This window comes from Lolium perenne, chromosome 4, assembly GCF_019359855.2.
Source record: "Lolium perenne isolate Kyuss_39 chromosome 4, Kyuss_2.0, whole genome shotgun sequence".
In the NCBI taxonomy this organism is placed as follows: Eukaryota; Viridiplantae; Streptophyta; class Magnoliopsida; order Poales; family Poaceae; genus Lolium; species Lolium perenne.
In genome coordinates this window covers 280,011,833-280,039,172 of record NC_067247.2, presented here as the reverse complement: position 1 = coordinate 280,039,172, position 27,340 = coordinate 280,011,833, and the positions used below count along the sequence as shown (strand labels likewise).

Genomic DNA, 27,340 nt, shown 5'->3' with positions numbered 1-27,340 from the left:
CTCCCCAGCCCTGGCGACGGTGCATGCGTCCTCCCAGTCACCCGCTGCCGTGGAATCAGGCGCCGCCAACCATGGAGGCCATGGGTTTCTCCTCCTCTAAGTCCCCACATCGTCGACAGCATGCCGCCGACTCAATCCCCGTGAGTTCTGGTAGCTCCAGCCACCTCCAGTGTGGGGATCCCATCGGCACCGAGGCCCTCGATTTCTATGGGAGACGAAGCCGCGTCATGCACGGAGGATGCTATCCACGTATGTAATGCCTAACCTTAGCTTTTATATGAACAATTTTCTTCAATGCTTTGCTAACTACTTGGTGGAATATTCTAACAAGGGTAATAGTATTGAACTGCCATATCTCACGTCACCACGGAAGTAACTATGAAGAACACATACACACACACCACCAAGGGGAAGATACTGACTTTTCCATGAGACCCTCCTTGGGAACACGGTGGCTACATTGTCTCTTTCCCTCACAGCTTATTTTCCTCATTCATTTGCTCGCCTTAAATAGCCATACAACATAGGAACTCACACGCTAACAATATGAGCACCACACCGACCACTAACACCATGGCCTCTTCTTCCTAGAATCTCTCCAGGAACCACACGAATAGGCTAAACTTTTGACCAGCCATGTACCACTCACCTGATTTATCTATGCATGCAGCGAACTACTACTTGCATGTAGCCATATCCCTATGTGCAATACTGCCATATCTCACGTCACCACGCATGCACATACTTGACATGCAACATACATTGTTAACTAAGATGTACATATCAAGATTCGTTCTAACAACTTTCACTTCGCAGACTGGTGAAGCATTGCGATTCATCTATGGCGATAAATTTGGTAGACACCAAAAATTGGGTGCTGTGTTGGCGCCTTGGTGGTCTGATCACATATTGTGGAGATTTGAGCGTGGAACATAACCTTCAGTGTTTGACATATCCTGTGGGCGGTATCACTTATGAGCACCTCAACAGTTTATTTAGCAAGCAAAGGATCCAGGTAAATCATCCAGCTTCGCACCAAATAATGTAGTCCTAGTCATTTGTACTACTGTTATTATCTATGAATACAAGAAGTTTCGAAAAGAGACAACTAATTAATTTGGTGCATTTAAAATTTGAAAAGTCTATTGTACGACCGGTTCTTGACGTGGCATCAGCCGGTTCTTGACGCGGCCGCACTTGTCTATTCTGCCTTCACTTTTCTATCTTCTTCCCCATGTTTCTCTCTCCTGAAACGGAAAAGGGATGGTCAACGAGAACGAAAACATATCGGCCCCATGGCGACCACGTGTAACACCCCAAATTTCAAAACAAAGCAAAGAGGAATTTACTTTTTCCAAAAATGAGAACCAACAAAAACTTTTCTTATATAAGGTATTAGGCTTATTGCTCCTATCTATTACTTGTGTTCTTGCCTTGATGAGTGTTAGTATGCTTATGTGACCCACCCTAAAACCCTAGAGTGATCAAGTAAAGATCACAAACCAAATAAAAACAAAAAGAGAAAGAAATCAAATAAGAAGAACCCTAAGCCCTAACCTTTTCAAAACTCCTTTGATCTATTTTGAGAAACCCTGAATAAAGGAAAAACCATATGTGGGCCTATAGCCCTAATATGTGAATCTGAAACCTTACCCCTTTTCTTCTGCTAAATAGTGGTGAACCTTTGCCAAAGTTACTAAACCCTCAACCTCACCCCTCTTGTCCTCAATCTGGGAAGAATAAAATAAAAAGGAAAAATCTTATTTAAGAAAAGAGGCAGATATGCCTATGGCCCTTTTTTGTAAAACTTTCCCTAGGCCTTTCTACTTGATGTAGAGAATTGGAAAACCTTCTTGAACCCTAGTTAGTGCTTTTTCAACGCAATCCAAATGTGGAACACAAGGTTTTCAAAAAGAGAGTAATAATGCCATAGAGGCATATGAGAGCAAAATATCAAATTAGTGAAATTGAGGATCTTGACCCTAGACTTGAAGTTGAATGGTTGGATCACTCCTATATGCCATTTCAGCACCCAACAACATCTTTGGGTCAAGCCAAGTTCTATTAAAAATCAAATGCCACATATGCATAGAGGCATATGTGACCCCTAGCCATTTTCACAAATTCTTGTCCTATGCACTTCTACCTTTACCAAAATGGTGTGAAACCATCTCTGAACCCAATCTAACCCTAACTTGACCCTCCTCCTTGCTCAAGTAAAGCAAGGGGAGCATCTTACAAAAATAAGAAAATTTGACATGTTCCCTCTCCCGTGTTTTGGCCAATTTTACAAATCTTTGAGCTAGACCTTTTGGAATGGTTTCAATGGTTTGAAAACATTTCTAAACTAATAGGAATCACATTAGAGTCAACAAAGTCAACCCAAATGGAGAGAAACCCAATAGTGGGATAATTCCATTTTCCTCACACACACATAGGGCCAATTTATCAACTCTTGACCTAGGCACCAACCTTGCCTCAAAATGGTTGGAACCTTGCATCCAACTTCTCCTAGCATCAAACAAACCTCCCTCTTGTCAAATTGAAGCCAATAAAAAGAGAAAGGATAAAGGTGAGAAAATCACAAAACCCTCACGGATGGCTTATGCCATTTTTCTAAAACTTGACCCTAGCCCATTTTGGCCTTCACCATTAGTTGAATAATGTTACTAAACATATATTACAACTTTTGGAATCAAAGAAACCCTTTTCAAATCAAATTCAAACTCAATTGGGGATCACATGCAATAATGGTCAAATCTGCCATAATTATTCTGGTCCCTACTTTGAGCCTCTCCATTTCAAGTTTTTCAAACTAAACTTTCCCAACTCCTTGCATGTCATCCAAGAGGACATCAAGATGAACACTTTTTGGTAAAGACCACCTGGCCCCAATCCTTCTTGATCAAGTGCTATGCTCCTCCAAAGTTGGCACTTTCAATTAAGGGGAACAATCTTCCACTTAGTGAAAATTGTCATTCTTTAAATTTCCTAAATTTCACCACCACCTCTCCTTGCCTCTGGTCATTTAGAACCAAACCAAACCCACTCTTATCAATTTGGTCAACCTTTTGAACTCAACCAAATTTGAGCAAATATTGCAAATTACAAATATGGCATAAATGCAACACTATTTGAAATAGTGTTCTACTACCCATAATCTCCCCCAACCTACACCATATTGTCCCCTTGTCCCCTCTTTGCCTCACACCACCACAGAACCCTAGGGAAGGGCAAGACATGGCCTAGCCATGGCCATGCCAATGGCATGCCGGCCATGCCGTGCTCCCTCTCCTCCTTCATCCTCGGCTCGGCCCCCATGTCTCTACGGCTCCACCTCACCTCCCTCTACCTCCCTAGCCTTGCCCCCTGTCGAGATGAACGACTACATTCGCCGGAGGACACGCGCCCGGCCCGCCCGGGACCATGCCGTGGACGTCGTGGGCGCGTCCACCGCCAACTGCGGCCACGTGCGACGCCGAGGAACGCCGCCTCCCCGGACCCCCGGCGACGAGTCGAGCATCACCGCCACACCCGAACCCGCGACACGGTCCCGTGTCCTCGCGTCACCTGCCGCCGTCGACACCTTCGCCATTTTCCCGCGGGCGCCGCCGCAAACCTGGATGCAACGCGCGCCAACCCAACCGTCCCCCACCTTGCCGTCTGGCTCGCTAGCACCGATCGGACACCACCTACCTCGCCCTGCTCCCTCCGGACCCTCTCCATCGCCGGCAACGCCGTGTCGATGTCGACTGCCGTGCCCCGCCGCCATCTTGCAACCTATAAAAGGAGCGCTCCTCCTCCTCCGATTCTCACACCAATCGACCTCCCTCCTCTCCCGATCCTCCTCGCACTCTCTCCCCTCAACATTGCGCACCACAGCCACTCAATTGCATCATCGCCGCCCGTGCTCCGTCGCAAGCCGCCGGAGCTAGAAGCCACCCAGGACCTGCGACTTGTTCGAGAAGCACCGCCGTCATCGACAACCTCCTCCTGCATCAACGCCGCCCCTCGCCAGCGTTCCGGCTCGCCGTCGACCCCCTACCGCCGCCGTGCCGGCGTCGCCCTCTCGTCGACGACGACGACGATCCCCGGCCGTCCGATCCGCTTCGATCCTACGCCCCTCGGCCCCGTACCGTTTCGGTAAGTAAGACCCGCTGACTAGTGGGGCCCGTTGTCAGTGGCCCGCTGCGCGCTGGACGCACCACTGGCCGGCCCAACTCGTCTTCGCTGCGTTTTAAATAATTTCGGCCTGTTTAGTTTCCACTTGACAAATCTAGGAAATTTTATTTAAATCCTTTTCAAACTTTTTCAATCTGCCTCCACTTTGAAATTTAACCATTTCAAATTGGCTAAACCAAATCTAGGGAATTTTATATTTCTGGAAAGCTTAGGAAAAGATCTATCCAATGCCACTGGCCTCATGGTCAATCTCTTTGTAGAATTAATCTAACAAAAATAACAAGACAGGGACTTTTCTGCCTTAGAGTAATTCTTAAAAATCAACCAAAATAGCTATTGAGTAAATTCCAACTCCTTTAGCTCACTTTTGACTTGCACTAATTGTTTATGAAATAAAATGGTGTGGTCACCTTGCATGATCATGCCCTAGTTTAAGTAGTGGGTAATATGGCTAGTTTAACAAGTTGATATTGTCCAAAACTATTAAGTAATTCATATGAAGTCTTATGCTTCATTTGAATCTTGTCTCAAATGAATTCATGTGATGTTTGGACCCACTGGCCCAAACTCATCTATATGAATTCCTTAGAGATTTAAATCATTTGTAGTGTTAATAAATGGCATGAGGTACTCTACCTCATTTAAATCTATTTCTCAAATGATAATGATGAATGGTTGACTTGGGTCAACATGATTTCATGCATGATTGTTTGAGAAATTAAATCTTAAGAAGTTTTCAATAAGAGAAAGGTATTTCTCAAACACTAGATGGAAAACTATCACTTACATATGTAGGGAGATGAAATTATTTTCCCAAACCACACAACCAATGCACCCTAATTGTAGTATTTGTGTGAATAGAATAATTGGTATAAGTACAAGCAATGTTAGAATAGCCAATGAATTGTTGAGGATGTGAAATCACCTCAATGGTAGTTGTTAACCTAGTTACAACTATGTGTTAAATCTTATGAGAGGCTTTCCCTCTCATTTAAATCTTGTTCTCAAGTATTTCAACATGAGGTATGGACCATGGTCTATATAATCTTATGTTGAGTATTTGGTGACATTAAATCACTATCAGGTTAGTATTAAATTGTATGAGGTATGGAACCTCATTTAAATCATTTTCTTAAATGATGAGTATGAAGAGGTTGACTTTAGTCAACCTAGGTCATATTTTGTTCATAAGAGAAATTAAATCTTAATAAGATATGAGAGGAAAGTATTTCTCTAAGTAATTAAAAGTAACACATAAGTTAGTATGAGAGAAAATTATTTTCTTAAATAGGAAGAACACCTCCACTCACTTAATAGTAGTGTGTGATACGAGTTAAGTTGTGTGAAGCTTGTATGAGATTAGTTAGTATGTAAGTTTGGTATGATGATCGTGTACCCCGTATTCGTATTTTAGACGCTAGTACCGGAGACCATCGTGAAGAGGAGGACTTCTACAACAAGGAAGGAGAAGAGAACTTGGACCCTCACTTCAACCAAGGCAAGGCGATAGTATTGCAAGTTATTACCAACGCAAGTTAGCATCGATAGAAATTACCTTTGCAAGGTGATATTGTTTGCAAGCTAAGATATGTAGTTTGCAAACTAATATTCTTGCAAGGTGCAACGCCCTTGGGGCAAGGCACCATGAATCTTACCCTTTTCCTACATAGCCTATCCCAAGTTTATACATTACCGGTTTTACTTGTTTTCTCAACAAGTTGCTTTTATAGTTAACTTTGGTCAAGGTAAAGAAGTTTACTAAAGTAGTACGATTAGCAAGCTACCACCAATGCAAGCTAGCTTGAGGCAAACCATTTTGGGTTGCACAATAATACTCTTGCAACGTGCTAAGCTCTCTATGAGCAGAGCAGTCCCCTATTTTCCTTTAGGCTTTTGATCCAATTTTCCAGCTTTACTTTACAAGCCTTTTTACTTTGGTTTTATCAAAGTACTTTTTGATTCATGATTCACTTGGCTAGTATTGGACTAGTACAAGAGTATCAAATTTAGCCTAGAAGCAAAGCAAAATACTTAGCACCCCTCATACATAGATGCTAGTGCTGATTTGAAAGTGACTCCTCCATTTGGGAAACTGAACCGAAATGAATTGAAAACCTTGGAATGACGAGTCATTCTATTGAAAGATTTTGAAGGAGTCTTGAAACCTTGGAATGGAGATGCATTCCATTGAATGATTTTTGAAGGTGAATATGACCAGGTGAATGACTCGGTGAATTTTACAAAAACAACGATGGTTGGGTTCGGATGCGATACCATTCCAATTTTACCGTACCCCCACAATACAGAATACGGGTAGGGCTTAACCGGAAGTTTGTGTGTCTTAGTATGGGTTCCCTCTAAACAAGCATCATCGGGGTTATGCCGAAAGCTGCCTCTACCACAAAAGAAACGATACGATAGGATGCGAAATGAGGTGAATGTCCGGCCCAAGCCTGTGCGGCTCCCTGTGCCGACCGTCTGTCTTCGGGAGGCCAAGCTCATGGGGAGAGGTGCCTATACTAGGGTATGTAAATGAAAGGTTATGATTGGTAGTTCGCGTCTGCGTACGATAAATCGGGAGCCGATTACCCTGACGAGCTATTGCAATTGTTGTGGCACAAGTGTACAACCTCTGCAGAGTTAAACCTATTCGAATAGCCGCGTCCTCGGTTATGGACGATTGGAAAGGCCATACTGTTCCGTCATCATCGAACTTTTCGAAAACTATGAATGTGAAGGATGACTTATGATTTTGAACTTGAATGGAGACTTTGACTTGGAATCACAACCTGGTTGTGGGAATGACACTAATGTTCCCACTTGAGTTAGTTAGCACATGAAGAGTGGTTTACAAAAATGTTTGTGAAATAAAATTAGCTTTACGCCAAATAAACTAGAGCTTAGCACCCCCACTAGAATTGTTAGCCCTTACATTAGTATTAGTTTGCGAGTACCTTAAAGTACTCACGAGTGTTTGTGTCCCCCGGCTATTCAAATGGCAGATTCTCAAGCGAGCAACGGTTTGAAGAAGGCGACCCGCAGACGCCCACGACAACTAGGGAGCCTTCGACGTCGGACGTTGGCCTGTGGACTAGAGAGTCCCTTCTACTTTACGCTTAGCTATGAAACTATGAACTTGGTGAATGTTGATCCCTAGATCAACTACGTGTGTAATATGGGATCGTGTGATCTCTATTTGTAAGACGACTATGGTATGTAATGAATGATGACTTATGATATTCAACTGTTATGTCTCGCAACAACAATATTCCCAGGATTGCGATGTATGGCATGACAGCATCCGGACTTAAAAATCCGGGTGTTGACAAGTTGGTATCGAGCCATTGTTTGACCTTAGGAGACCCTAGTTAGAATGGACGTCTGAAAAACTTAGTTTCAAAAACCAATGAAGTGAATATTTGGGAAAACTTGTTCTTACTCTTATCCTTGAAATCCTTTTTCAAAAAAAATGAGCAATCTCTACTTCCTTTGCAAACTTACACCAAAAATTTGCACACTTGACTACTTCTCTAATTTACTCCTCTTTGCTCCCAGATGACGTACCAATGGGAGTCCTATCAGCTTGGTCCCGAAGGCGACCTCAAGTTCGAAAAAGAGTTGAAGCAACTAGTGGATTATCTCGGACACCCGTACCCCAAGTTCTTCGGAATGCCACTCAAGGCTAAGGCAGGAGAACCACCTCAGTGGGACGTTTCTGCGATCTACGAAGGAAGCTTGATGCCCCGGTATGGGAAACCATTTGGATTGTCAGAACGGGAAACACTTGGAAGGAAGGACTAGCGAAGCGATGCAAGAAGCAATTTTTCGTCTGTGTGGACAAAATAAGGACAAGATCAAGAACACTCGCTTCATCTACTACCCAAGACATGACCCCCGGGGAGAACCAATGACCATGCCCCCGCAACCAAGGATGAACCCCTACGAAGCACCTCGGGACTTCGAGCGGTACAAAACCCGCAGGGATTTGGACAACGCCCTCGCCTCACGCCAAGCACCTCAACCGTGAAGAAGAAGAGTCCACCCAAGAGAATAGTATCACTCCAGCACTTAAGTAGGTGTGATTTGTATCAGGATCCCCTTGTATCGTAGAACGAATGAATGGTTCTTCAAACCAACGGTGTGTTAGGTTTGTAATGTGTGATGTTTGGTATGAATGAAAAAGTGTTGCTGGTTTTTTACCCCCTCAACACTCCTCAAGTTTTCAAGTTTTCGATTCTTGAATTTTAACTCAAACAAACCATAGAAGTTTCCCTCTTACCTTATTATCTACTTCGATGTTCAGATGGCCCCTCCTACCCGCAACAACTCCCGTGCCCAAGCCAAGCAGATACACCCGAGCACGCCAGATGATCGAAGCCATCAAGATCCTTGCAATGGAGCGCAAGGCACTTCGCCACCAACACGCCAAGAAGGACTACCTCATTGCCCGCCTCCGCGTGAAGATAGCATCACTAGAACGGCTCATCCCAATACTCCACCATGCCCCCAGAGCCAAGTCCAATGTGACCTGCTACGCATGTGGTGTTACTGGTCATTACTCTAACAAGTGCCCGATGAAAGCCGCCAATAATGCCCCCAGGACGGGAAGCAATGCTGTACCCATCGCCCAAACAAGCAAGTCAATGGTAACCTGCTATGAATGTGGAACTGTGGGTCATTTCTCCAATGAATGCCGCAAGAAGCTTGCCAAGATCGCCGCCAACCCCTCTGCACCGCACAAAGAAAGACACCATATCGCAACTAGAAGAAAGTTTGCTCCAAACTACCCGAACAACCGCACCGGTCGCTACTACCACCTGAAGACCGCCGAAGCACAAGAAGCATCTCGGAACATGACAAGTATGTTTCATACTAAATCAAACCGCCCAATCTCTCCTAGGAACCTAACTCCTCTTAAAATCTCGGGACGAGATTTGTTTAAGGGGGAAGGGTTTGTAACACCCCAAATTTCAAAACAAAGCAAAGAGGAATTTACTTTTTCCAAAAATGAGAACCAACAAAAACTTTTCTTATATAAGGTATTAGGCTTATTGCTCCTATCTATTACTTGTGTTCTTGCCTTGATGAGTGTTAGTATGCTTATGTGACCCACCCTAAAACCCTAGAGTGATCAAGTAAAGATCACAAACCAAATAAAAACAAAAAGAGAAAGAAATCAAATAAGAAGAACCCTAAGCCCTAACCTTTTCAAAACTCCTTTGATCTATTTTGAGAAACCCTGAATAAAGGAAAAACCATATGTGGGCCTATAGCCCTAATATGTGAATCTGAAACCTTACCCCTTTTCTTCTGCTAAATAGTGGTGAACCTTTGCCAAAGTTACTAAACCCTCAACCTCACCCCTCTTGTCCTCAATCTGGGAAGAATAAAATAAAAAGGAAAAATCTTATTTAAGAAAAGAGGCAGATATGCCTATGGCCCTTTTTTGTAAAACTTTCCCTAGGCCTTTCTACTTGATGTAGAGAATTGGAAAACCTTCTTGAACCCTAGTTAGTGCTTTTTCAACGCAATCCAAATGTGGAACACAAGGTTTTCAAAAAGAGAGTAATAATGCCATAGAGGCATATGAGAGCAAAATATCAAATTAGTGAAATTGAGGATCTTGACCCTAGACTTGAAGTTGAATGGTTGGATCACTCCTATATGCCATTTCAGCACCCAACAACATCTTTGGGTCAAGCCAAGTTCTATTAAAAATCAAATGCCACATATGCATAGAGGCATATGTGACCCCTAGCCATTTTCACAAATTCTTGTCCTATGCACTTCTACCTTTACCAAAATGGTGTGAAACCATCTCTGAACCCAATCTAACCCTAACTTGACCCTCCTCCTTGCTCAAGTAAAGCAAGGGGAGCATCTTACAAAAATAAGAAAATTTGACATGTTCCCTCTCCTGTGTTTTGGCCAATTTTACAAATCTTTGAGCTAGACCTTTTGGAATGGTTTCAATGGTTTGAAAACATTTCTAAACTAATAGGAATCACATTAGAGTCAACAAAGTCAACCCAAATGGAGAGAAACCCAATAGTGGGATAATTCCATTTTCCTCACACACACATAGGGCCAATTTATCAACTCTTGACCTAGGCACCAACCTTGCCTCAAAATGGTTGGAACCTTGCATCCAACTTCTCCTAGCATCAAACAAACCTCCCTCTTGTCAAATTGAAGCCAATAAAAAGAGAAAGGATAAAGGTGAGAAAATCACAAAACCCTCACAGATGGCTTATGCCATTTTTCTAAAACTTGACCCTAGCCCATTTTGGCCTTCACCATTAGTTGAATAATGTTACTAAACATATATTACAACTTTTGGAATCAAAGAAACCCTTTTCAAATCAAATTCAAACTCAATTGGGGATCACATGCAATAATGGTCAAATCTGCCATAATTATTCTGGTCCCTACTTTGAGCCTCTCCATTTCAAGTTTTTCAAACTAAACTTTCCCAACTCCTTGCATGTCATCCAAGAGGACATCAAGATGAACACTTTTTGTAAAGACCACCTGGCCCCAATCCTTCTTGATCAATTGCTATGCTCCTCCAAAGTTGGCACTTTCAATTAAGGGGAACAATCTTCCACTTAGTGAAAATTGTCATTCTTTAAATTTCCTAAATTTCACCACCACCTCTCCTTGCCTCTCGGTCATTTAGAACCAAACCAAACCCACTCTTATCAATTTGGTCAACCTTTTGAACTCAACCAAATTTGAGCAAATATTGCAAATTACAAATATGGCATAAATGCAACACTATTTGAAATAGTGTTCTACTACCCATAATCTCCCCAACCTACACCATATTGTCCCCTTGCCCCCTCTTTGCCTCACACCACCACAGAACCCTAGGGAAGGGCAAGACATGGCCTAGCCATGGCCATGCCAATGGCATGCCGGCCATGCCGTGCTCCCTCTCCTCCTTCATCCTCGGCTCGGCCCCCCATGTCTCTCGGCTCCACCTCACCTCCCTCTACCTCCCTAGCCTTGCCCCCCTGTCGAGATGAACGACTACATTCGCCGGAGGACACGCGCCCCGGCCCGCCCGGGACCATGCCGTGGACGTCGTGGGCGCGTCCACCGCCAACTCGGCCACGTGCGACGCCGAGGAACGCCGCCTCCCGGACCCCACGGCGACGAGTCGAGCATCACCGCCACACCGAACCCGCTCGACACGGTCCCGTGTCCTCGCGTCACCCGCCGCCGTCGACACCTTCGCCATTTTCCGCGGCGCCGCCGCAAACCTGGATGCAACGCGCGCCAACCCAACCGTCCCCACCTTGCCGTCTAGCTCGCTAGCACCGACCGGACACCACCTACCTCGCCCTGCTCCCTCCGGACCCTCTCCATCGCCGGCAACGCCGTGTCGATGTCGACTGCCGTGCCCGCCCGCCATCTTGCAACCTATAAAAGGAGCGCTCCTCCTACTCCGATTCTCACACCAATCGACCTCCCTCCTCTCCCCGATCCTCCTCGCACTCTCTCCCTCAACATTGCGCACCACGCCCACTCAATTGCATCATCGCCGCCCGTGCTCCGTCGCAGAAGCCGCCGGAGCTAGAAGCCACCCCGGGACTGCGACTTGTTCGAGAAGCACCGCCGTCATCGACAACCTCCTCCCTGCATCAACGCCGCCCCTCGCCGACGTTCCACTCGCCGTCGACCCCCTACGCCGCCGTGCCGGCGTACGCCCTCTCGTCGGCGACGACGACGATCCCAGCCCGTCCGATCCGCTTCGATCCTACGCCCCTCGGCCCCGTACCGTTTCGGTAAGTAAGACCCGTGACTAGTGGGGCCCGTTGTCAGTGACATTGCTGGACGCACCATCGGGCCGGCCCAACTCGTCTTCGCTGCGTTTTAAATAATTTCGGCTTTGTTTAGTTTCCCGCCAAATTGCCTAGGAAATTTTATTTAAATCCTTTTCAAACTTTTTCAATCTTGCCTCCACTTTGAAATTTAACCATTTCAAATTGGCTAAACCAAATCTAGGGAATTTTATATTTACGGAAAGCTTAGGAAAAGATCTATCCAATGCCACCGGCCTCATGGTCAATCTCTTTGTAGAATTAATCTAACAAAAATAACAAGACAGGGACTTTTCATTTAGAGTAATTCTTAAAAATCAACCAAAATAGCTATTGAGTAAATTCCAACTCCTTTAGCTCACTTTTGACTTGCACTAATTGTTTATGAAATAAAATGGTGTGGTCACCTTGCATGATCATGCCCTAGTTTAAGTAGTGGGTAATATGGCTAGTTTAACAAGTTGATATTGTCCAAAACTATTAAGTAATTCATATGAAGTCTTATGCTTCATTTGAATCTTGTCTCAAATGAATTCATGTGATGTTTGGACCCCTGGCCCAAACTCATCTATATGAATTCCTTAGAGATTTAAATCATTTGTAGTGTTAATAAATGGCATGAGGTACTCTACCTCATTTAAATCTATTTCTCAAATGATAATGATGAATGGTTGACTTGGGTCAACATGATTTCATGCATGATTGTTTGAGAAATTAAATCTTAAGAAGTTTTCAATAAGAGAAAGGTATTTCTCAAACACTAGATGGAAAACTATCACTTACATATGTAGGGAGATGAAATTATTTTCCCAAACCACACAACCAATGCACCCTAATTGTAGTATTTGTGTGAATAGAATAATTGGTATAAGTACAAGCAATGTTAGAATAGCCAATGAATTGTTGAGGATGTGAAATCACCTCAATGGTAGTTGTTAACCTAGTTACAACTATGTGTTAAATCTTATGAGAGGCTTTCCCTCTCATTTAAATCTTGTTCTCAAGTATTTCAACATGAGGTATGGACCATGGTCTATATAATCTTATGTTGAGTATTTGGTGACATTAAATCACTATCGAGTTAGTATTAAATTGTATGAGGTATGGAACCTCATTTAAATCATTTTCTTAAATGATGAGTATGAAGAGGTTGACTTTAGTCAACCTAGGTCATATTTTGTTCATAAGAGAAATTAAATCTTAATAAGATATGAGAGGAAAGTATTTCTCTAAGTAATTAAAAGTAACACATAAGTTAGTATGAGAGAAAATTATTTTCTTAAATAGGAAGAACACCTCCACTCACTTAATAGTAGTGTGTGATACGAGTTAAGTTGTGTGAAGCTTGTATGAGATTAGTTAGTATGTAAGTTTGGTATGATGATCGTGTACCCGTATTCGTATTTTAGACGCTAGTACCGGAGACCATCGGGAAGAGGAGGACTTCTACAACAAGGAAGGAGAAGAGAACTTGGACCCTCACTTCAACCAAGGCAAGGTGATAGTATTGCAAGTTATTACCAACGCAAGTTAGCAACGATAGAAATTACCTTTGCAAGGTGATATTGTTTGCAAGCTAAGATATGTAGTTTGCAAACTAATATTCTTGCAAGGTGCAACGCCCTCTTGGGGCAAGGCACCATGAATCTTACCCTTTTCCTACATAGCCTATCCCAAGTTTATACATTACAGGTTTACTTGTTTTCTCAACAAGTTGCTTTTATAGTTAACTTTGGTCAAGGTAAAGAAGTTTACTAAAGTAGTACGCTTAGCAAGCTACCACCAATGCAAGCTAGCTTGAGGCAAACCATTTTGGGTTGCACAATAATACTCTTGCAACTTGCTAAGCTCTCTATGAGCGAGCATTCCCTATTTTACTTTAGGCTTTTGATCCAATTTTCCAGCTTTTACTTTACAAGCCTTTTTACTTTGGTTTTATCAAAGTACTTTTTGATTCATGATTCACTTGGCTAGTATTGGACTAGTACAAGAGTATCAAATTTAGCCTAGAAGCAAAGCAAAATACTTAGCACCCCTCATACATAGATGCTAGTCTTTGATTTGAAAGTGACTCCTCCATTTGGGAAATCGGGAACTGAAATGAATTCGAAAACCTTGGAATGACGAGTCATTCTATTGAAAGATTTTGAAGGAGTCTTGAAACCTTGGAATGGAGATGCATTCCATTGAATGATTTTTGAAGGTGAATATGACCGGTGAATGACTCGGTGAATTTTACAAAAACACCGATGGTTGGGTTCGGATGCGATACCATTCCAATTTTACCGTACCCCCACAATACACGAATACGGGTAGGGCTTAACCTGGAAGTTTGTGTGTCTTAGTATGGGTTCCCTCTAAACAAGCATCATCGGGGTTATGCGAAAGTCGCCTCTACCACAAAAGAAACGATACGATAGGATGCGAAATGAGGTGAATGTCCGGCCCAAGCCACTGTGCGGTTCCCAGTGGTATCTGTCTTCACTGGGAGGCCAAGCTCATGGGGAGAGGTGCCTATACTAGGGTATGTAAATGAAAGGTTATGATTGGTAGTTCGCGTCTGCGTACGATAAATCGGGGCCGATTACCCCCGACGAGCTATTGCAATTGTTGTGGCACAAGTGTACAACCTCTGCAGAGTTAAACCTATTCGAATAGCCGCGTCCTCGGTTATGGACGAGTTGGAAAGGCCATCTTGTTCCGTCATCGAACTTTTCGAAAACTATGAATGTCAAGGATGACTTATGATTTTGAACTTGAATGGAGACTTTGACTTGGAATCACAACCTGGTTGTGGGAATGACACTAATGTTCCCACTTGAGTTAGTTAGCACATGAAGAGTGGTTTACAAAAATGTTTGTGAAATAAAATTAGCTTTACGCCAAATAAACTAGAGCTTAGCACCCCCCACTAGAATTGTTAGCCCTTACATTAGTATTAGTTTGCGAGTACCTTAAAGTACTCACCGTGTCCCCTGGCTATTCAAATGGCCAGATTCAACGAGCAACAGTTTGAAGAAGGCGACCCGCAGGACGCCCACGACAACTAGGGAGCCTTCTGACGTCAGACGTTGGCCTGTGGACTAGAGAGTCCCTTCTACTTTACGCTTCCGCTATGAAACTATGAACTTGGTGAATGTTGATCCCTAGATCAACTCTGTGTGTAATATGGGATCGTGTGATCTCTATTTGTAAGACGACTATGGTATGTAATGAATGATGACTTATGATATTCAACTGTTATGTCTCGCAACAACAATATTCCTGGGATTGCGATGTATGGCATGACAGGCATCTGGACTTAAAAATCCGGGTGTTGACACCACGCCCCGCTGCCCGCCGACGCGCCACGCGGCCAGGATTTCCGCCGTCCGATGCCAGACGCCCCAAGTCCTACACTTCACCTCCACCCTCCGCGGCGCTCTCCCATACGCTCCGTCGGTGGTCGGCATGGAAGTCGTCGATGGCTTCTGCGGACGAGGCTCTGCCGCCAGGATCCAGCCACAAGCTCGTGAGATCGATGACGGCACGACGCTCGCCCCGGCGTTAGCCTTCGCCACGACCACCGGCCGCCGCGACCAGCCGCCCACCATCGATAATTTCCCGACGCGTGGCTGCCGCCGCTGCTCCTCCTCTCCTGCGGTCGCGGATGCTCCTCCACCGCCGCAAGCTGCTGCCGCGGTGAGCTTGCGTCTCCTTCGACGCAAGCTTCTCCCGAGCCGGCCATGGCCGAGCTCGCCCATGTCACCATGGACGGTGGTCTGAGCTCAGGGAAGATGGGTCTGGGGATTCACTAGATGTTTCTCAGCGGGTTTCTTGTCGGCAGCTCAAATCCAATGATGGTGCTGCCTCCATTGTTGTTGGGAAGATCAAGGTCCGGGGAAGTTTTTCAATGTTATACGGTCAAATTGATACAATAATCTGTGTATATTATGCTGAGAGATTGCACCAATATTACATACGTGTTCTTTAATGTTGGATAAGGTAGAAGAAAATGTTGTATATAGTGCAGTGAAACGTTGCAAAGCGATGTAACATTTTCAAAAATGTTATACACACAGAAAAAATATTACATTTGGCAACAAAATGTACTCCCTCCGGTTCATATTAATTGACTCCAATATAGATGTATCTAGACATCTAGATGTCTAGATACATCTATATTGGAGTCAATTAATATGAACCGGAGGGAGTACCATTTATGGGGATTTTTGTACCATAACCGGCTGTAGCTACAGCTGGCTGATCCCTAGCGTTCACCTTTAAAATTAGTTCACATCAAAATTGGATGCTAAAACTGAATTTATCTTGTTGACTGAATCAGCCAGGCATCAGTTTCATGAAATTGCCGAGGGTGTGTGCTAGTTTTCTGTGCAAACCAAAAGGCACCAATCAAGATAGTGAAGCTGGAGTTATATTGCTGCATTTCAGGATTTCTTCGGTAATAAACTTCAGTTTTCATAAATTCAGTGAAAATAGGAACGCTACCAAAGTAATTCAAAAGGAGAGAGATTAGATTACTTTGTACTAGTACAAACAAACATTTAGGTGGTCCGTGCAAACGATTGAAGACTTGTTGAAAACTTATAACAAAGGGACGAGATTAGGTTACTTTTATTCATATCATCCTGTTAACTATCAATCCACATGTTCAAGGTGCAACTTGCATGTCTGATCACGCATTAAGGTTTCACCAAATCCCAAACCCCAACATTTTTCTTTTCCATTCTATAGTTGTCAAGTGGAAGGAAGATATGTGGATTCCTTCCCTTTTACTGGCTCTACATTCTTTCTTTTCTTTCGAAAAACAATGCTGGCTGATGCAATGGCCATATGCAGTGTGAGCTCTTATAACCAACATGGTTTATAACGTGGTATGAAAGAAAAAAAGGTATCTTGTTTTTGTTGCGATCAAAAGGAAAAAATAGTATCAAAAAGCACGGCCTATACATCTTTTGTGCATGTTGACAGGCGTGCACAGAGGTGGTAAAGATTGCAGTCAACATGCTGGAAGACCACTAGCAGCATAGCAAATTTGATTAAGGAAAAGAATCAACCTATGAAAATTCAAACCAAAAATACCACAGTGGACATGGGACTAGCGGTCTAGGTGTACCTCTAAAGCAACATATTTATTTTCATCAAGTAAATGGAAAGTACAGTTCAGTTGTGTCTATTCATCAGTGTGTATTTAGAAGTATACATGAACATTGAAAGAGAATGTGGCCAGGTTGTGGGCGCCAATGTTTGACAAACAACAGTTTTGCTAGTTCTTGGTCGACCGAGAATTAGCTTAGAGATCGGTCACCTCTAGAGTAGTTGGATTTGCATCTTGATTCATATGTCCTGTGAGTTGCAATTGAGTTTGTCCAGTCGCAAGTAGTTTGCAACTGAGTAAAACATCTAGATATAATATACGTTATAAGTCATGCTGGGCATGAGTTGCAGGTATATTGCAACTGACCGAGAATTAAGCTACACTGCATAAATGCCGTGCTGCCAACTTAATGGCATGCAATTCATTTAAGAAAAATGACGTTTTTTACTATCAAATATTTCATATAACTATGCAAAATTCTAGATATCTTAAAGTCTACCAATTCTGCTTTGAAAATATTAACTTTAGTTGGAAACAAAAATGGTTTTGCATGTTATTTCAATGATTGTCAAAGTTTATCCAGAATAAGATTCGAAGGTAGTACTTTATCATGAATTGAATTATCATTTATTAGCTATAAAGATCCATTTGTTAGCATTTATTTACGTGCAAAATACTCCTCATGTATTATATCCTGATATTTATCATATACTGGTAGTCATAAATCACTGCACTAATTGTAGATCTCAAAACTCAAACCTATGGCCTAGATGTTGTCCTCGTGTTATGTGGCTGCTAGGGTTTGGGAGGGAGAGAAAGGGCTGCGAGGGCGCGAGAAGGCCGGCCGGGGGCCTTTTGCCCACGGCCGGGCAAGAGGGAAGGGATTTCCTTCTTAATTCTTGCTTGATTAGATTGATACATCTCCTCTCCATATATAGAGAGGTTTACTTGACTCCCAAGCAAGGCTTACTTGACCCCTAAGCAAACCATAAGACTAACGGGCCCAGGCCCATGACGTACTCTAACACCTCGTTTGCCTCGATGTCCACCAAATCCATGTCATAAAAACCTGCCATTTTTTAGCATGACCGTGATCTTTATTAGTACAACTTAAACATTGTAATCCAGAAACCTCTATATATAGATACCCTGAATTCAGTTTATGCAAACAGACAGTATCCTGCTCCATATTTGCAAGAGTTGAAACAGGTGCAAATGAATCTGCTTCAGAGGAGAATAGTTCTCTTGCTGCCGTTGCTTGTACTGACCATTTCTTATAGCGATGCAGTAGCTCTGAGGCTACACGCCACCCATGCCGATGCCGGCCGAGGTCTCACCAGTCGGGAGCTGCTGTACCGCATGGCTGCACGCAGCAAGGCCCGTTCCATGCGCCTGCTTTCCGGCCATGCTGCGCGCGTGGATCCCGGACCTTACGCCGACAGCGTCCCCGACACGGAGTACCTGGTGCACTTGTCCATCGGCACGCCGCCGCAGCCGGTGCATCTCAGCCTGGACACAGGGAGTGATCTCGTTTGGACGCAGTGCCAGCCATGCCAGGTCTGCTTCGACCAAGCGCTCCCCTACTTCGACCCGTTCAACTCCTCCACGTTCTCTGTGCTCCCTTGCCACCAGCCCATGTGCCAGCAGAACCTGGATTGGTCTTCCTGCGGCAAGCAGTACTGGGGCAACCAAACCTGCGTCTACGTCTATGACTACGCCGACAACTCCATAACGGCTGGCCACCTCGACACCGACACCTTCACCTTAGCGGCCGCTGATGGCGTCAGCAGCGCATCTGTGCCCGGTCTGGCCTTTGGTTGTGGCCTCTTTAACAACGGAAATTTCCAGTCAAACGGGACAGGCATCGCCGGCTTTGGCCGTGGTGCCCTGTCCCTGCCGTCGCAGCTCAAAGTGGGCAACTTCTCCCACTGTTTCACACCCATGACAAGATCGGAACCCAGCGCAGTACTGCTCGGTGTTCCGACCAATCTATACGGCAACGCCAGCGACGTTGTCCAGTCCACTCCTCTCATCCAAAACACCGCGTCTCCGAATGCGTACTATCTCTCCCTCAAGGGCATAACTGTCGGCTCGACGAGGCTACAGGTCCCGGAGTCAGTGTTCGCTTTGAAGCAGGACGGCACGGGCGGCACCATCATCGACTCCGGCACAGGCATGACGTCGCTGCCTCAAGACGTGTACAATCTCCTGCATGACGCCTTTGTCACTCAGGCGAGGCTCCCCGTGTACAACTCGACAACAGCGGCGCCCCAGCTCTGCTTCTTGGTGCCACCGCAAGGCAAGCCAGATGTGCCGAAGCTGGTGCTGCACTTGGAGGGCGCGACGCTGGACCTGCCGCGGGAGAACTACATGTTTGAGTTCGAGGAGGCTGGTCGCAACATCACCTGCCTTGCTGTTAGTGCCTGGGGCGATCTGACCATAATAGGCAACTACCAGCAGCAGAGCATGCACGTCCTCTACGATCTGGCAAATAGTTTGTTGTCTTTTGTACCGGCACAATGCGACAGGCTTTAGGCTTTGCACAATCCTGCTGGAGCGCCCATCTACCAGAGTATGCGCGAGCTATGTCATTGGAGAGGAATTTTAAGATGCACCCATTCAGTGAGAACCATTAACTGAATTAGATCCACAAGGCACATGGGCCTGACAATATTCCAATTGAGTTTTTGCAGCATTATGGCATTTAGTCAAGTCTGATATTATGCATATCTTCCAGAAGTTTCTTGATGAATCCTAAGATATTAAGCGCTTGAGCTATGGGGTTATTATTACCTTGCTTCCTAAAATCTCTGGGCCTGATAAAATCTCACAATACAGACCTATTTGCTTACTGCCTTGTATTTATAAATGGATAACTAAAACCTTGACAATAAGATTAGAACCTTATGCCTCGAAATTGTTTTGCATCCAGCAAAACTCTTTTATCAAAAAAAAAAATATCTTGGATGGTGTGCTGTCTTTGCATGAATTTCTGAGAAACAATGTGGAGTGGTGATTAAGTTGGATTTCGAGAAGGCTTACGATATAGTTGATTGGAATTGCCTTTTGGATTGTCTCAAACTAAGGGGGTTTAATGAGAAGATTTTCTTTTGGATCGAACAACCTTTATTTGATGGCACACAGTAAGTGTGAAGGGGCCCGGGCTAGGTCAGGCAAGGTGCCCCCCCCCCCCCCCCCCGGCTCTTACTTGGTTTAACATCATTGCGGAAGCTTTGACTAAAATGATGCTTAAAGAGCAAGAAAATTGTCTCCTTGTTGGCTTGGCACCTGATTTGATACCTAATGGTGTTGCTGTGCTGCAATATGTAGACGACACGGTGCTTTGTATCAGTCATGAACCTGATAAAGCAGTGAATCTGAAACTCCTGTTATATATGTTTGAGCTTATGTCTGGCCTCAAAATAAATTGAGGAGTGCTCCTGTGCTTTTCGACTCTTTTTTTGCACGCTTTCCAAAGCATTCTGATGGCTGTCACTAAGGGAGCTAATCCCACCAGTTTGCCTAATGAAAGGGTACTGCCGTCACTTCATTCTTCAAATTCATCTGGCCCGAACCGTCGAGCTTGGCCTGCGCTTGCTCCAGGCCCATATCGTCCACCTCCCTTAAGAATTCTGATTGTGATTCTCTAGATTAAAAAATTATTAAAAAGCTGGATGTCTGGATAGTGGATTGGCGAAGCTACCTCATCTGGTGGGAAAAAGTGCTTATAGAGGCTAGCCTGTGAACAGTGCTATATTATCCTATGTCTATGTTTCTCTTTAACAAGAATTTTCTGGAAAAAATTGATAAACATAGAAAGTTTTTTTTGGCAAAAGAAGAAAGGAAAAAAGAGCTATCATACTGTCGAGTGGACCAAAATCTGTAGATCAAATAAAAAAGTTGGCCTTGGAATTAAGGGTTTGACGAAACAAAACATTAGTTTTCTGGTTGAGTGGTGGTGGAAATTGGAAACCCAAGATGGGTTATGGCAGAGAATTGTTAAAGCTCGATACCTACGCAACAAATCTGTTGCTAATGTGGTTGCCAGGTTTTCTGATTCACCATGTTGGAAGTCTCTGTTACAGGTGAAAGAAACTTACCTTGTTGGTAGAAAAGTCATTCTGAACAGTGGTGATGTTATTCGTTTTTGGAAGAAACCCCTGGAAAAATGATATTCCCTTGTGTGATCAGTACCCTGAGCTATTTGACATTTGCCAACAGCAGAACTGTACGACTAAGTACTTTGTTGTCCAGTGCGATGAAATTTTGCACAGTTTTGACCTCATTTCTCTGTCTGTGGATCCTGATACCATAGTGTGGAGTTTGAACAAAAATGGCCAGTTCTCTATGAAATCTTTCTATGATTTCCTTGAGAAGAGCTTATCTGGTGCTCATATAGACTAATTTGGAAAGCTAAACTCCCCCCTAAAAATTCAAATCTTTATGTGGCAATGTTTTAGGGATGCAATTCTGACTAGATCAAATGCTAGGAAACGAAGTTGGCCTGGCAACCCGGTCTGTTCCTTTTGTGATCAAATTGAAACTTTGGAACACCTGTTTTTCACTTGTCCAGTGGCTAGAATTGATTGGCGTGTGATGGGTTCTTTGCTGGGTACTTCGAGGTGTCCTAGAAATTTTTAGCAAGCGATAACGTTGTTTTATGCCTTTTTACCTGGAGGAAAAAAATTATAAGGTTGGTTTGGCGGCAGTGTGTTGGTCCATTTGGACAATAAGAAATAAGATCACCTTTGAGGAACATGTGCTGAGGTCCCCTGTGGAGGCAGTTTTCATTATCTGTTCTTTCCTTCTTTATTGTGAAGGTTCACATGTAGGGGATGGCAAATGCAATCTAGCTGATGGAGCGAGGAAGATGATGAAAACGGCTGCTGAAGTGACGAGGAGATTGAGCTGGTGGTTTCCTGGAAGGAGTTGTTCCCTAGTACTCGACATAATGCCAGTAAACTATGCTTTTGTCCCTCGTGTTTGGTTTTGTAATATTTCGAGTTTGTTTGAACTTTCCCAGACCTGTAGTTGTCTCCATGAGTTGTTCAAAGTGATAGCAGGTTTTTGCCCGGCTGTTCGAGATCGAACACTCAGCGGGTTTCCTTCTACTGCTCCAACTCACTATCTTCTTATTTTTCTTTCTACCTTTAATTGTTGTTTGTAAAAAGATCCCGTTGTTTCCCTTGAGCAATTAATGGAAAAGGGGTTAGCTCGGTTGGCAAAATAATTAGATCCAAGGGTTAGCATTACTGTTACCATACTACCCCGTTTCAAAATAAGTGTCACAACTTTATTTACTAATATAGACCGTATCTAGGCAAAGTTGCAGTAATTACTTTGAAACGAAGAAAGTAGCACACAAAGCTGTATCAATTATTTTGAAACGAAGGGAGTAGCGCACTAGCAGGTAAGAGGATGCTAATGTCTCCGTGTTTCCTCAAAATAACCGTACAAACTCTCTTCTTCGTATACTGCAATGCCAAAACTCCTATCCCGTTGCCGGTCCGGCAGGAAAAAGAAGATACACCACAGACCGACTCGCTTGTCTCCATTCTCGATGTCGGGTGCAACACAGTATCACCTCGAGTCAGTAAGAGCATCTCCAGCCGCGTCCCCCAAACCGTGCCGGATTGAGCGTTTGGGGGATGTGTTTTGTTCGTGCCGCCTTTGGGGGACGTCGCTCCCCAGTCGCCGTCCCCAATTAGGAATTCAAATTGTTGCATTCAAAAGAGATCGTTCCCGCCGAATCGTCGCGATCAGAGTAGCGGCGATCAAAGTACTAGGCGCGCGATCATATTACAGACCATATAGTGCATGCTAAATTAGAAGAAGGGGTTGGTCGACGGCGACGTATCCTGAGTCGACGCAGGCCCGTCGATCACGATGACCTCGTCGCGATCTGCCTGGTGTTGTGCATGCTCCGTCTGCTCCACCGCCGTCGCGTAGGCCGACGATGGTATAGCAGTCGAAGACGCGTCAGCCGGCTCTTGCGCCGCGGTTGCTGCCGCTTCCGCTTCCTGGGCCGCCGCGTCGGCCGCCGCCATTTTGGCTTCGATGTCGTCGAGGATCTGGCCTTTGAAGAAGTTGTGCGCCGCCCGCGTCCGGGGAGACATTCCCTCTGTCGACGTTCTCAGTAGGGACATGTCGTCCCTGCGTTTCTTGAGCTCCAACTTCTCCTCTTGCCTCTTGAGCAGCTCCACCCACCTTTCGTCGTTCTTTTTGTCGCGGGAGAGAAAGGTCGAGGAGACGTCCGCGAGGCATTTCGTGATCGACGCCTGCGTCTTCTCACACGACGCGGCGTCGGCCAAGGCCGCCTTGGCAGCCTTGTTGCCAGTAGGACGCCCTGTCGACGTTGCCAACGGCGCGTCTAGGTCAATGCCGTCCTTCCCCTTGGCCAGCGACAGGCGCGTCAACCTCCATTTCTCGTTCCCTTTGAGCTTGGTATAGCAATGCATCAGCGCGAACGACTTATGCCCATCCGAATTCCGCCACCCTCCATCCTTTCCGCTCCGCCGTCGACATCTTCCGGCGCAGACAGTCTTGATGCCACTGATCATCGGTCCATCCTTCCGGCTTCTTCTTCGGGGCCGGCGCCTTCCGCGGCTTCGCGAACGGCGCTTTCGCCCCTTTCGTCGCATTGCCCGGCGGCTTCTTGGCCACTTTCTTGGCCATCTTCTTGGGGGCTACCGGCGGCGTCATGTAATGGGGAGAGGGTAGCGGCGGCGGGTGGACGGCTGTGGTGACCCGGCATACCACTGCATGGTGTAGTATGCAAGTCTGATATAACACCAATGAAACACCGTTCCACTAGTATTATATCGCTCAGAGTGGTACAACAGAAACATATGCGGGTCCAAGGCATGTCTATAGAATTACAACATTTACTCTGTTACATAAGATCATCACAGTCTCCTACTTTACAATGAGGTAAATCTGCAAATAAACTCCAGAAGAACGACTCGTAGTCTAATCCTATCACGAACTCTATTTGTAGAGTATTTGACTAGCTATAGAGGCTATGGATAGATTCTAGCTAAGTAGGAGCTAGGTTTAGGAAGCTAGTCTCTTTCTATGGCTCAACTAGGTTTTCTCCTTGTTGGATGTGGTGTCTGACTCCTCTGACAGGGTCCTGTCTCGTGAAGTAGTTGTTGACTCCTCGGCCTTCGAGTTGTACTGTAGATCCTCCTTCGATGCCTTCATATCTAAGCAGGGGATTTAAGAGTGGGATGAGTACGAGCGTACTCAACAAGTTCATTATAGGAAAGAGGTGTTTAATGCACTAGCTAAAGCATTAGACCAGAAAGTCCAATACCAATGCAGGTTTTCATAACCATTTCTTCAAAAGGTTGCTTTTATTCAGAAGAACTATGTCCGTCAGCCTTCACCGGTTTACTAGAACTTCATGGAGCTCCTTTCCGGCCGCGTTCGTAGTTCCATATCCCGGAACAGAGAGTGACAGGTCACGGTTCTTTACACTCTGCAGAGGTGTGTTGCTTTACCCATAAGAGATCTTAACCTTGGTGCCAACCGAGCCGCGAGCTCGTCCACACTTCCTATGGTGTGAGGCCCGGTATAAGGTCATAGTCAATCATATTCCTCCGCTACCTCGCACACCCACCCTTTGTTGCAAACCCCGACCCTGGGTCCTCGTCGGTCCACTTACACCATTTAAGGACGGACCCCGACCACGACAACGATGATGCAGGATCGAACCAAACTCCTTCGCCGGTAGCTGCAACCCATCATAGACCACATTACCGTGGGGAATTAGAGTGGGATCCCCACCCTCAAGTTGTTCCGCAAGCCGCAACCGCTACGGTATGCATAGCATAACCGTGGGGACTTAGAGTGGGATCCCCACCCACAAGTTGCTCCGCAAGATACAACTGCTACGGTAAGCGCATCCGTTGATGTACAAGAGGTGGAAATACGATTGACTAGTCTGTCCCATTTCAGATCTTATGGTTAACACGGTTATTACGGCACAAGAATCACTGGCGACATTTGTTGTTTAATCCTAGATGGATATAAACCCTTGCAATGGAACCTCCACCATATCAACACAATCCATGGTTCCATTGCCCACCACATAGTCATATTCATAGTTATGAAAGTAGTGGTTTTGGTTTTTATGCAATAGTGATAACCATAGTACTTTGCAAGTAATTTGATAGAAATACTCAAATGACATGAGCAAGTGATGAACTTGCCTTTCTTGGCTGCAAGATTATGCAGACAAGGTCTTCGATGCGTAATAACTCCAAATTCTGAAATAGCATCATCATCCGGTAAGGACGATGTTTAAAAGATTGGCAAGGATGCAATAATGCATAAGTATGAGATGCAATCGCTCTAAGCGTGACCTAATCCCGATGATTTAGGATCAGTGAGTTGTAATGATTGGTTTAGGGTGTGTTGTACTTTTAAAGTGATTCACATACAAGGTTCTTATTCAGGTGTGATTACTTGGTATCATGAACAGGTAGATAATAAAGCACAATAATCAATTGAGCACATAAAGAAGGATAATTGGCATAATGTTAACATGTAAAGAACAGTTGTCAGTTTTAGTACTGTATGGCATGGTTAATGATTGATTATCATATACTTTAAAAGAATAACTTTTGAAGAACATGTTCTTTGATAAAGAACAAGTATAATAATTAGGTTGGGTTTCTATGGTTGACTATGGTTTCCTGTAGTTGCTGGGGTAAGCATTAGATGGATCACAACCTAGTTGGATTCATCAGCTACTAGGCTTGTATTGTTCAATTAAGCCTAAACATCTTAATTACCAATAGTGGCTATCAAGGTGGTATACCTTGTTGGTGATGGCTAGCTAGGATTTATAGGTTCTTATAAGCAGGGTTGATGATGATTCTTTATTTACTTCAAAAGAATAACTTTTGAAGAACATACTTCTTAAGTAATAAGAAGTATATCAGTTAGGGTTGAGGTTGTCTAGGGTTTGGCTATTGGTTCCACTAAGTAAGGAATGATTGGCTCCTAAATAGGATGGTTCATAATTATGAAGTATTTGTAGGGTTCAGTGGACTATGGTTATGTAATGATAAATATTGGGCCTAGATGCGATTGGGGTTCATCACAATGGTGTGATGCTAAGCATGGATGAATAAAGATGATGGTTTTGACAGTAGAAGCTAGGGTTTAAACTTGGTTGATCCTACTTGATCAACTAGGTTTAGTGGTATGCATACATGGAATACTAAATTGCTAGTGATAGGGTTCTACATTTTATGTGGACATAGGTATGTCTTTTAGTTGCTAATGATGGCTCTATGATTTGAAATAAAGTACCATGATCACCTGTTCTAACCTTGGGTTTAGGTTAGAAGCAAATTAGGGTTCACATGTAATAATGGAACTAGGGTTCCTAATTAATTTAGGGTTTTAGGAGTCACATGAAATGATAGGGTTATAATATCATTCCATGTGGAATTTAGGGTTTGCTATTAACAATTTAATTCTATGATTAATAACTCCATGTTAAAGTTGAAGTTATTAATAACTTTGAAATAAAATTAATATTCACTTGGATTTTTATTATTTTTAAATAATTTACTAATTAGGGTAATTATTAATTAGGGTTTAAATTTCCCTAATAATGATTTAATAGGATTGCAAATAAAGAAAATTAGTTTTCATGTTTTCTTTATTTTCTTACTGGTTTTATTTATTTTAGAAACTTTTCTTAATTATTGAAGTTTAATTGAATTTAGAATTAGTAATTAAGGCTTAAATGATAAGTATTAAATAATTGAATTTTTATTAAAAATATAAATTTCATTTTATATTTTTATTATATAGATTTTTCTTTTATAAAAATTTTGATATCTTATTTGTATTTTTCTGAGCTTTTATGAATTTTCTACAATAATTTAAAGTTGCAGCAATTTATGAATTTGAAATTAAAACAACAGAAGTATTAAACGTACCCGGCCAGCATATACCCACGATCTATGATCGGTGGGGGCTCTTGCCGAGTCGGCTGCCACGTGGGGCTGACCAGGTCAAAATAGGTGAGATGACCGGGGAAGCTCCTGGCCGGCGGGATTCGGCGACGGCGCCGCCGTTCCCGGGCTCGGGCGGACGATCCACTAGCATCAATCGAACGAGCACCCCACCGTGAGCATTACGGTACTAGCGCCGCCCCTATTTGGTCGCCGGAGCAAGCTCAACGGCGAGGTACTGCGGCGGCGGACACGGGCGA

The 27,340-nt window shown here is 44.1% G+C and overlaps 1 protein-coding gene and 1 long non-coding RNA gene across 2 annotated transcripts; both read left to right on the top strand.

Moving 5' to 3' along the window:
* On the top strand, positions 1–22,318 carry LOC127295536 (uncharacterized). The gene is made up of 3 exons (XR_007847909.2): positions 1–249; positions 817–1,015; positions 21,927–22,318. It is a non-coding gene; the product is annotated as an uncharacterized lncRNA (long non-coding RNA).
* On the top strand, positions 16,211–20,254 carry LOC127295535 (aspartic proteinase nepenthesin-1-like). Its single transcript, XM_051325499.2, has one exon. The coding sequence runs from the start codon at positions 18,322–18,324 to the stop codon at positions 19,639–19,641; it is 1,320 nt and encodes a 439-aa protein (XP_051181459.1). The 5' UTR covers positions 16,211–18,321; the 3' UTR covers positions 19,642–20,254.
* Positions 22,319–27,340: the final 5,022 nt, after the last annotated feature.